At 41.4% G+C, this 12,657-nt stretch overlaps 1 protein-coding gene across 1 annotated transcript in view; it reads left to right on the forward strand.

Annotated features, from left to right (window-relative positions):
* The window catches only part of ABHD2 (abhydrolase domain containing 2, acylglycerol lipase), a 110,020-nt gene that overhangs the window by 62,470 nt on the left and 34,893 nt on the right, over positions 1–12,657 (forward strand). Inside the window, exon 4 of the mRNA XM_067696458.1 lies at positions 2,679–2,846. Coding sequence (XP_067552559.1) covers positions 2,679–2,846 — 168 coding nt within the window. The remainder of the gene's footprint in view (positions 1–2,678; positions 2,847–12,657) is intronic.

Raw genomic sequence — 12,657 nt, forward strand, 5'->3', positions numbered from 1 at the left:
GTTTTTTAGTCCTTTTGTGAAATAGAAAAGCTTGGTATAAGAACTTGGAGCCCAGGACCAGGCCTTTGGTTTGATGACAGCAACAGAAGCTGGACTATTTTAAGTGCTTTATGTATGCTATTATCTCATTTAATCCTCACAACAACCCTGAGAAGTCAGTGCCTTATTTTCCCTACTTTACTGATGAGGAAACTGAAGCTGAGAGATGCAGTGTAGCTGGTCTTTTTTGTTGGACAACAGCAGATAACAAAGGCTCTCATATACCCTCTGCTTAGGTTTCCAGAGGTCTGGGACACCTATATCTCAGAAACAACCACGGTTTCTACTGGTGATAAAACTCTCATTGCTCTGTGCAGACTGCACAATAAACATTCATAAAAAGCTTCACAATGAGGACTTCTGAGGAAGTGGAGTTAGATGGCTGCATCCTTTGAATGCTGTTACTACTGGAAGAGGACATGTCTTTTGAGTTCTGTAGTATTCAAAGGCACCTAGTTTTTTACAGGAACTCAGTCAATATTTAGGGGTAAATTCCAGTAAATGTAATATAGCTCTCAGTTATTTAAAGCACTTAGAACCTCTGAGTAGCTAGTGACAACTTAGCTTATGTTCCCTCTGTCTGGAATGCTTGTCCCAGACCTTCACACAATTGCCTCTTTGTCATTTAGCTCTCAGCCTCGATGTCACCTCAGAGGGATGGTCCCTGACTCCTCTAACTAGTGTTTCCTTCCCAGGAAATCCATCACACCTTCCTGCTCTAGTTCTTCATGGTACCTGCCACTCTCTGAGCTTATTTGCATAGTTGTTTATCATCTGTCTGCTAGAATGTAGGAATCCCCAGAGTCGAATAAACAGTCACAGAAGTGAATAAATGAATAGATTAGGAGTTCACATTGTGTTTCTAAGCCTTGTAGCTGATCTTTCAAATATTTATTTCTCTACCATTTAAAAAAGTTAAATATGTTTTCCCTTGCTTCTAATGCTCTGACTTCTTCTACTATTAAAGTACAAAATTTAAGCAATTTAATTTAACCTGCTCTTCTAGGACTGAGGTGGAAAGTTGAAAAGGACGAAACTGATTCTTTTTTGTGATTGTCTGTGTCTTTCTATCACCCCTGTGCCCAGAAAGGATTGATGAAGGTGGTTCTGGAAGGCAGAAATGCTTCCAGGAAACGCTCTAAGAAAAGCAGCCGTTTTTCCTTTTTAATGATTTCTTCCTGACAACAAAAGGAATAAATACTCACTCATAGAAAATGTAGATAATGTAGAAACATTTAAAAAAAAGAAAAGAATCATCTGTAATCCTACACCCAGCATACCACTGTTAGCGTTTTGTTCCATTTACCTTCGGTTCTATGCAAAGTTTTTCTAAAATTTAAATTACTACACATTATATTATAAATTATAATATAAATATTTCCCCATATAGTTAAAAGTCTAAAAGTCTTCAATAACAAAAGTCTAACAATTGCTTAATAGTCTCCAATGTGGTCATACCATAATTTAATCATTCTGGTTTTGGGCATTTAGCTTGCTTATAATTTTGTTGCTCTCAAATAATCCTTTGATAAGCATCCTTACTCATAAAATTTAAGGCAAGATTCCAAGAATTGGAATTACAAGGTCAAGGTTTAGAAAAAATTTTAAGTTTCTTTATGCATATTGCGTACGAATTTTAAAATTGTTCTTAACTTTCAGAAGGAAAATTTGTGATTAGATTTAATAACCCAAACACCACTTTTCTTTTAAAGAAAAACACATATTCATATTTTTAAGTAGGTAGTTCATGCTCATGATAGAATATTCAAAATGTACTAAAGGATATACAGTAAAAGTGTAAGTCTCTCTCCCACCCTAACAGTGGTACCCACTGTTAGGATTCTTGTGTTTGATTCCAGAGCTAGTTGATGCGTTTATAAACATAGATGTCTTTTCCCCCCAACAAATAGTAGCATATCATAACCCTTTTCTGCACCTTGCTTTTTCCACTTAATACATATTAGAGAGCTTGCCATATCAGTGTATGTAAAGATGTCTCATTATTTTTAAGGGCTACATAATATTTCATCGTTTGGATATGCAAAAATTTATTTAAGCAGACCCCTATTTCTGGACATTTATGTTATATTCGGTCTTTTGCTATTACAATCTATACTGTAGATATATTGTTTTGTGTATGTACAATGTATCTGTAAGATAAATACCTGAAAGTAAAATTGCTGGATCAAAGAGGTCTAAACAAACACTGCTTTTTATTTTTTCATTCATTCATTCATACAGAATTTCATATAGAAATTAAGAGTAATGCTTGGAAACTTGTATAAGAATTTGACAGAGTGATTTTATATCCATTGACTCTAATAATTAAAAAATTGAGATTTGAATCTTTTTCATTTCATTTTTCTAGTAGTTAATTTTGATTATATTTTATTTTTCAAAAGCATCTGTCCATAATGGATTGGAACTTTTAAAAACTGACCCTTCACCACAAATAATTTGAGAAACACTGCTATAGAGAGTTCCAGCTAGAGGGAAAGATATTCTTTCCCAGAGAAATGAGTGACAAGATGTATGTTAAATTCTCTCCTACTGTTGGCTAAGCCAATGAAGTGTAGTTGTGACCATTTATCATGTCACTATTTATTGGCTATCTCGGAATCTCCTCCTCCACCACATAGATGATGTTACCATGGTCATCTGCCCTGGAATTGCCAATCACAGTGAGAAGCAGTACATCCGCACCTTCGTTGACTACGCCCAGAAAAATGGCTATCGGTGTGCCGTGCTGAACCACCTGGGCGCCTTGCCCAACATTGAACTGACCTCGCCACGCATGTTCACCTACGGTAAGCTTGGGGCACAGCCAAGTGGAGAACCCCTTATTTCTTTTCCTACTCCAAGTGTGCTGCTACTTCTGCTTCTGCCTTACTTTTCTAAGTTTAGAATTTGTGCCCATCTGAAAGAGCTGGTGGGGCACACAATTGTAACAGCAGCCCATGTGTACTGGGCATTTGAGAAGCCATGCCTCACATCAGCCTCTCAGCTGGGCACTGGAACAACCCCTATCTCAGCCAATCTCAGAGGCAGAAACTAAAGCTCACAGGGGAAGGTCTTGCACAGCGCCCCCTGCTGGTAAGTTAATGCCCTTCATCACTATGTCCTCCTGATGCTCATTCCTCAGGACTCTTGTGAGTGGCAGGCCAGCGCTGTGATGAGGCATGTGGATGTTAGTGGGAAGGGAGTCTAGCACATTAACAACTCAGTGGGTTTCAGGCTGCTTGAGGACGGGAATTGGATCTCATATTTAGACACATGCTTCTTGAGTTTCATCGAAGTCCTTTGTTAGGTAAGGCTCTGTGTTCTGGACCGCTCGTTCTTAAATCTTATTTAACTCTCCCTTCAGATTAACTGAACACACATAAATAATAAACATTAAAATATGTGTCTGTATATGTACCAACATTTGTGCTGTTTATAACCACATCAATTATAAGGTGTTTTCATGGGAAACAAATGAAAATTACATTTATAATCTCACCATAACTAATTTTCTCTTTCTTCATCCTCCCATTCTTTTATCTGTGTGCACATAGTTTTTATTTAGATGCAGTCATAGTGTGTATATCTATGGTAACTTAATTTAAATAACTTTATATTCACTAACATAAAGATGCATAGTCATTATATTTAATCTTTTTAAAGAGCCACATTGCTGTGATTACCCTGTTATAGTTTATTTAACCATTCCTCTTTGTAGCCATTTAGGTTATTTAAAGTTTTTCAGCATTTTAAATAATGATGCTATAAATATTTTTTCATGGAACTTTTTTCTTCTCTTTAGTGTCTTCTTGGGAGTAAATTTCCAGGAGTAGAATTTCAGAGTCAGCATTTTTTATGCACGTCTTGTACATATTGTCAGATTGTCCTCCAGTAATATTGCTCCAGTTTTTTCCACCCTTGGTGGCATGTGAGGGGGGGTAAGGAAGCGTGAGCGGGGGCACCTGCTCTGTGCCAGTCTGGGGGCTCCCATCCGACTGCTCCTCCGTGTGCACTCCCACCTAAAGACACCCATTTTACAGCCTCCCTTCTGTTCAACAGTTTGGTCAGTAGCTTGAAGATACAGGTGAAGCTCCAGATTTACACGTAACACAGGCACATGGGGAGTAGTGAGTAAGTGAGAGACAGGTTTGGATCAAAAGGCAGAAACAGGCAGTATCTAACAAAAATGAAAACAATGGAGAACAATTATAAGGTCCTGTACTTAGATATACAAATTCGGGTGCACAAGTAGAGGATGGGGAAGTGTGGCTTGGCCGCAGGGTCTGGGACGGGAGTGCTACCTAACAGCACGAAGTGCCAACAAGACAAGAAATGCCAGCGAGAACACTTAACATGTGCCCAGCACAGCACTGCCGTTTCCCATGGACGTGATCTCTTCCATCTCCACAGCAGCCCTTGAGGCAGTGAGTGAAATTGTGATGGAGAGACTGAAGCACAGAGAGTTTAAGTAATTCGGGCAGGGAGAGAACCCGTAAGTGGAAGAGCCAAGATAAGAACCTGAATCTTGCCGCCCTGGCCTCCAGAATCCTAGGAGAGGAGCTAGGCCTGTGCAGTCCAGGCCCCCGCCCCTCAGAGTGCTGAGCTATAGAGACAGGAGTCTAGACTGGGGGGCACTCACACACAAGTCGAGGAGTCTGGTGGCTAAAGGAGCAGAGACGAGTCGGCTCAGTGTGGGACGTGGTCACAGAGAGGCTACCCAGCCCTGCCACTGGCCAGCTGTGTTACCTTGAATTTGCTTAACCTCAGTTCCAGGTTCTTCAACTGCAAAGTGGGGGTTACAGTTTTACAATTAAATATGGGTCACTAAGGACTTAGCAGGCAATTGAGTGCCTAACATATAGTATCCACTTATGAAATGTTCGACTTATTCAAATACTTGAAGATCCTATAATGCTAGTGAAAGATTAGCAGTGCTCTGTGTGGCCCAGATACATAAGACGTGTTCTGCAGGGGAAGATGGGAATATCAATAATAATTACAATACAGTATGATGAGTGCACCAGTTGAGAGTGTCTGGTGGGCGCGCAGCAGCAGGGTGGAGAATCCAGCCTGTCTCCATAGGCAAGGGTCACGCGTGGAAGGAAGGGTCCTCCCAGAAAAAGCATTTGAACTGGGTCCTCAAGGTGAGGAGGGGTTGGAGCTCAAAAATAGAGAGCAGCTGCCTTTTAAGAGAGTGGCACATCTGGGCTGGCAAGCAGAATTTGAGAAAGGAAAATCCGTGGGGTGAAGTGAGTCCATCTAGGGTGAGCTCAGCACCCACATCTTTCATAGTAATTTAACTTACCCTTTTTGTTGTTGTCACCGTTTGTTTCATCAGAATTTTAGAAATAAATTCCTATAGTTTATTTTAGTAGTTTTCCAGAAAGACAGGTACCTAAAGATATGGATGATTTTTCTAGCTGTGCTATTTAGTTCTTTTGTTTATCAGTACATCTTTTAACTGTTGAGGTGCATTGTTTAACCATCGGTTAGTAAGGTCAAACAAATGTGACCTGAGGTCAAAAATCCAGAACTTAAGGCACTTGAAATCCAAACAAAAAAGTCTCTGGGGGCGTCCCTGGTGGTGCAGTGGTTGAGAGTCCGCCTCGATGCAGGGGACACGGGTTCGTGCCCCGGTCCGGGAAGATCCCACATGCCGCGGAGCGGCTGGGCCTGTGAGCCATGGCCGCTGAGCCTGCGCGTCTGGAGCCTGTGCTCCGCAACGGGAGAGGCCACAACAGTGAGAGGCCCGCGTACCGCAAAAAAAAAAAAAAAAAAGTCTTTGGTAGCTTAGAGAAGGTGTTAGTACTTCCTTAAGTGCTATTAATATGACTTTAGTTTAAAAGAATGGGTTTTTAAAGAATGAAATTTTGCTGTTTGCAACAACACAGGTGGACTTGGAGGGCATTATGCTAAGTGAAATAGAGACAGAGAAAGACAAGAAAATAGAAAGAAATAGAGACAGAGAAAGACAAGTAGTGTATGATATCACTTATATGTGGAATCTAAAAAATACAACAAACTAGTGAATATAACAAAAAGGAAGCAGATACACAGACATAGAGAACAAACTAGTGGTTACCAGTGGGGAGAGGGAATGGGGGAGGGGCAATATAGGGGATTAAGAGGTAGAAACCTCTTATTTTGTACCTTAGGTATAAAATAAGCTATAAAGGGGAATTCCCTGGTGGTCCAGGAGTCCAAGGACGAGGGTTCAATCCCTGGTTGGGGAACTAAGATCCCACAGGCCGTGCAACACAACCGAAAAAAAAAAAAAAAAAAAGCTACAAGGATATATTGTACAACATGGAGTATTTTCAAATATTTTATAAATATAAGTGGAGTATAACCTTTAAAAATTATAAATCACTATATTGTACATTTGTAATTTATATAATATTATATATCAACTATACTGCAATTTTAAAAAATAAAAGAATGGGTTTTTAATAAACGGTTCCCTGGACTGGTGAATAAGGAGCAATCCTTCAACAAAGCTGGCCTGATACATTAGAGCAAAGCCTATGTTTGTTACTTTTCACTGGTAAAGTGAGGCAGCTCAACTGTTAACAAGCTAGAACTGAAAAATCTTCATCACACTTAGTCCTGTATTGACTAGTTGCCTATTTATGGACTTTCTATACTTCAGTATAAATATATTTGTCGACTTTTATTTCTACACCTAATATCATTCATTTTTAATTACTGTTGCTTTGTGATATGGCCTAATATCTGATAGGATTCACCCTGACCCATTGCTTCTTCAGCGTGTGCGTTTGTCTCTCTGCGTGTTTATTTTTTCAGTTGAACTTTAGAATTACTTTGTCAAGTTCTATGTTGAGTTTCTGTACCAGTCAAGATGGACTCGATTATGCTGTGGAAACAACCCTCAAATCTCACTGGTTTAAAAACAAAGATTTATGTCTTCCTCACATGACAAATCCATCCTGGCTTGGCCGGGGGTGTCCTATGTCCCATCACCATCCTCACTCAAGCACCCAGGCTCATGGAGCAGCCCCCATCTGGAGCATTACCCGTAGAGGTCACAATTTATTGGCCAAAGCACATTACATGGTCAAATCTAACTTCAGTCGGGTGGGGGAGGTGTGTTGTTCCCAGAGAGGGAAAGTAGATTTTGGTGAACTCTAGCACACTGTATCACAATTTTTGAATAGAAATTTTATTGTATAAATTAACTTGGAAAAGTTCGTTGTTACAGTGTTTTCTTATCCAGGAATGTGGAACTTCCCTTCAAGTCTTCCTTTATTTCTCCCATAAAGAACTTCTAGTTCAGTGGTTATCAACATTAGAATTCCCCTGGGGAACTTCTGAAAGATACCAAGGCCAGGGGCCAGCCCCCAGGAGTGTAAGGTTCCCCCCGCCCCAGGCTGAGAGCCACAGATGTAGGTCTTACATATTCTTTGTTTCCTCTTCAGTTTTTTTCTTTTACCTTTTTATTACAGAAATGTTCAAAAGTAGAGAGAATAGTAAAATGAACTCAGAATAAACCCCTCTGTACCCATCACTCAACCTCAACAAGTACTCAGCTTCTGGCCAATCTTATTTCATCCATAAACCACACCTTTCCTGCATCCCCCTTCCAAGATTGTTTTGGAGCAAGTCCCAGACAGCCTATCATCTCATCTGTGACTGTTTCAATGTGGTGCTAAGGTACATGGACTCTCTGTAAACTGTTTTAGTTTGCTAGGGCTACCAAAGCAAAATACCATAGCCTGGGTGGCTTAAATTAAAGAAATGTATTTTCTCACAGTTCTGGAGTCTAGAAGTCTAAGTTCAAACTGTTGGCAGGTTTGCAAAGGCTTCTTTCCTTGGTTTATAGATGGCTGTCTCTCTGTGTGTCCATGTCTGTGTCTCTGTCTGTGTCCTAATCTCCTTTTCTTTCTTTTTTTTGGTCAAATATCCATACCATTTGTTTTGTTTTGTTTTTGAAATTTATTTATTTATTTATTTTTGGCTGCGTTGGGTCTTTGTTGCTGCACGCGGGCTTTTCTCTAGTTGCAGGGAGCGAGGGATACTCTTAATTGCGGTGCGCAGGCTTCTCATTGCAGTGGCTTCTCTTGTTGCGGAGCATAGCCTCTAGGCGTGTGGGCTCCAATAGCTGTGGCTCGCAGGCTGTAAAGCACAGGCTCAGTAGTTGTGGCGCACAGGCTTAGTTGCTCTGCGGCATCTGGGATCTTCCCAGACCAGGGCTCGAACCCGTGTCCCCTGCATTGGCAGGTGGATTCTTAACCACTGCAGCACCAGGAAAGCCCTAATCTCCTTTTCTTATAAGGACACCAATTATATTAGGTTAGGGCCCACCCTAATGACCCCATTTTAACTTAATTACCTCTCTAGAAGCCCTGTCTCCAAATACAGTCACATTCTGAGGTACTGGGGCTTAGGACTTCTACATATGAATTTGGGGAGGACACAATTCAGTCCATAACATAAACATAGCACAGTACCATCATCACACCTAAAACTTTAACAGTATTCCTTCATAGCAGTTCAGTTTCCCCAGTAACTTCTTTCTTTGTTATTTTCCTTTTTAATTACAGTTTGCTCAATTCAGGATCTAAATCAGGTCCCATATATGACAGTTGTCTCAAAGGTTTCTTAAGCCTCTTTTAAATCTCCTTCCCTTCACTTTTTTATTTTCTTTTTTTTGGCTGTGTTGGGTCTTCGTTGCTGCGTGCGGGCTTTCTCTAGTTGCGGCAAGTGGGGGCTACTCTTTGTTGCGGTGCACGGGCTTCTCATCGTGGTGGCTTCTCTTGTTGTGGAGTACAGGCTCTAGGTGCACGGGTTTCAGTAGCTGCAGCACGCGGGCCCTAGAGCACATGGGCTCCAGTAGTTATGGCTCGCGGGCTCTAGAGCGCAGGCTCAGTAATTGTGGCGCACGGGCTTAGTTGCTCCACAGCATGTGGGATCTTCCCGGACCAGGGCTCGAACCTGTGTCCCCTGCATTGGCAGGCGGATTCTTAACCACTGTGCCACCAGGGAAGTCCCTCCTTCCCTTCACTTTTAATAGACCCAGTCAAGTCAGCCTCTTCCATGTGGGGTAACTGGATGTGACATGAAGGGGGTCCAGATCCCTGGGACATGGCACAACCCATCCAGAACATACGTGGGCACCAGGCATGGCCTGAGGGGCCTGCTGACCTCAGGTCTGCCCAAGTTCTGTGTGGAGGGCCCTTCTCTTGTCTCACCAGGTTTCACCTTGTCATGCAGGACTCAACCAAGATGGCACCTTCTTAGAGAACCCTTCCAAGACTCCCCTCGCCCCCAGTCATTCTCTGTCTAATCCCCCTCTTCACATTCTTCAAGGCACGTATGGTTTGATGAAATGTTGTATTTGTTTACATGTTTATTTCCTGTCTCTCCATCCCCAATTCCCCTCCACAAGTGCCCGGGGTCTTTGTGCTCCTGTTCTAGCCCCACAGGGCCTCGAACCCTGCTTGGCCCATAGAAAGTGCTCACCAGGTCGGTGTTGCCTGAATGAGGACTGAGAGGAAGGGTGCGAAATGACAGTTTGTGGATGGAAGGTGATGTTGTGCAGACTAGCATGCCTCAAACAGGTGTGCCTTATGGTTGTATGACCTGTCCTTATGTAAACCGTGTCGCTCTGGAGCAGATGGCAGGCCTTCCAGTCACTGTGATACTCTTGGGGCCTTTGGAAACTGTGACCTTGACCAGAGCAAACTAAAGAGGGCATGAGCATGAAGCCCTCATTCTTCATTTCCTGTTTCCCCCCCACACACACACACACCTCTCTTTCTGAGAAAATTGCAAAAGACCTTTTCCTGCTTATCAAACTAACTCTGTTCTAAACCACGTAAGCACTAATCCCTTGTTATTGGGCATCTTTGCTGATGTGATTAGAAATTGTTGAAAATAGATCTCTTGAACAGAAGAATTTCCTAAATGGATAACCTTACATTCTTGTGACTTAGAATCACATGAATCCTTAGTTCTGCCTTTGAAAGATAAATTCATTAAGGAAAATCCTGCATGACAGCAGTTGCCATTTATCTCACACTAACAGTGCCAGGCATGTGCTGAGCATGCACGGGTATTACTTCCCTTGATCCTCCTGATGCCTCAGAGGTAGGCGTTAGTTTCCTCACTTCCCAGGCTCAGGGAGGTTAAGTACCTTGCCTGGGGTCACACAACCAGTAAGTGGTAGGACCAGCATTCAAACTGCGTGATTCTTAACTTCAACTCAGTACCACCTCTGCCGTAGTGTTCATTTCCTATTTATGATATTGCTTATTAGAATAAAGGGGAGCAGGGAGATAGTTGAGCATTAAAAAGATTTGTCCCCACTATGGTGGTAGTGGTCATTACTGTTTTTATTAGTAGCTGTCGCTTACATTGCACTTGTTGTGTGCCAGGCACTGTTCTAAGTACTTTATAGGATGTATTAAATCAGTCATCCCCCTTTTACAGATGAAGAAACTGAGGCCCGGCAAGGTTGAGTAACTTGCACATACTGTATAGCACAGGGAACTCTACTCAATACTCTGTAATGACCTAGATGGAAAGAGAATCTAAAAAAGAGTGGATATGTGTGTATGTATAACTGATTCACTTTGCTGTGTACACCTGAAACTAACACAACATTGTAAATCAACTATACTACAATAAAAATTTTTTTTAAAAAAAGGTTGAGTAACTTGCTCCAGATCACAAAGCTGATGAGTGGGTGATCCAGGTTTCCATCCCAGGCAGTCTAGTCCTGGAGTCCATGCTTTTGAACAACTACATAGCCTTTCCATGTAAGGGACTGCATCCTGCTGATACTTCTAAGGAGTAACGAAATAGTTCCCAGTCGGATACATTTTAGGTTTAAGGCAAAAGAGCAGCCAGGAGCTTCTCAGAGCCACAGAAACAGGCCTGTTGGGTTTGGGCTCTGGTTTTTGTTTATCTCACATCCTACAGATATTCATGAGGCCAGACCCTGTGATGAGAATACAGGTGGGAATTCAAGTCCCTGCTTTCCGGAAGCTCCCATTCTAGTGAAGAACAGCTCACCATCGAGGGAAGGGGGGGAAATAGTCCCAATCAGTCTGCACTTACTGGCTGGGCTTGTCCAAAAAGAATATTTACCAACAGCAGCCTTTTTAAGGACAGGGGCCATATTTTAATATTCAATTTTTATATTATGTTCTTGTTAATCTCCTGCATATAGCATATCACTTAGAGTTGCTCAGGGAATGCCTGCATAAGGAAAAGGCAGTGTTTTAGAGTCGAACAGATGGGAATTTGAATTCCGCAGTTGGGGAAGTTAGCATTAATATAAAAATACACAGCATGAGGCCCAGCAAATACCAGTAAATGCCAATGATTGTCTTTATTAGTCTTTCACTCTTACTTTGTGTTTTCTGTGAGCCCACTTAGAGGAGAAAAGGTGAAAGTTTACTTGAACAATTAAATGGCCTAGCCTCTATGTCGGCTTCAAACAGTTGACTGCCTGTGAACTGTCATAAGGGCCAATTTGAGAAGCAGTGCTTGTTGAGCATAAATTTCTGTTTTGAGCTTGGTCTGAGTTATGACTCTTTTTACAGGTATGGCAAGGCCCCGGTGGTTATTTTGAAGGGTGCAGTGCTTGCTTTCCAGCTTCATAACCTTCAGTACTGGCTCCTTGCCAAATCTGGTGGGCCCAGGCTGAGGGTAGGGGGTGGTGGTCACACACCTCCAGCTCAATGTTACTGGCTTCTATATTCAAAATCAGTACTGGAAAGTTGTTTTTATTGTAGTACATGTTTATTAGCTATATTTTAACTTTCTAAAAATTATTTTCATTCTTTAAAAAATTTCCTTACCACTTGCCTCAGAATAGTTCATAGATTTTTTTTTTTTAACCAGCAGATATTAAAGATTTCCCTTTTGATGAGTTACATGACATTATCTGATCTGACCAAAGACAAAATGTGAAACTGTTAGGATGACTAGTAGAACCCACAAGGGTAGAATTTATCAGTCTTTTAAATTTCTTATTTAAGTACGATACTTTGCTGGAACAGACCGGCGGTCCATAACCCTATCTTCTGGATGAGATCAATGAATAACACTTGAAAATGAAGGAAAGCATAGAAGTCTTGAAGATTTTTTTGAAGTGTATTTATCATACAGGGCCTAATCTTTAATTGGAACACTGCGGTAGTGAACAATTGACTTAACTAATTTTTTACCTAGGCAGTGTTAGGAATATGAGTAATGTTGTCAGTGATGCTGCAGGGGACCAGTAAATTCAGGAAATATTCTGCTCCATCTTTATCTTTGGCTAAATGCCTTATCCCAGCAGTCCAGTATTCATATTCAGAGCAAAGTAGAGTTGGATCAAGTCCACCAGCCAAGGAAACGAACTAAAAACCAGAATGATCCAGTTGTGGTTATTCTGACCTCCATTTCTAAGACTGACCGTGATGTCTTATGACCAGAAAGTTAAGAGCCAAGTTAAGAGCCAAGTGACAAAGGGTCTATGAGTTTGATCTTGATTAGAGGAAAAATTTAAGATTTTTAAAAAGTCTTTTCTATATCAGATGAAAGGAATAAAAATAATAACCTTGCATTGGTGACTCAGTCAATAAGGTGACTGAGTCCCTTAGAATCATG

Source organism: Pseudorca crassidens, chromosome 1 (assembly GCF_039906515.1).
Source record: "Pseudorca crassidens isolate mPseCra1 chromosome 1, mPseCra1.hap1, whole genome shotgun sequence".
NCBI lineage: Eukaryota > Metazoa > Chordata > Mammalia > Artiodactyla > Delphinidae > Pseudorca > Pseudorca crassidens.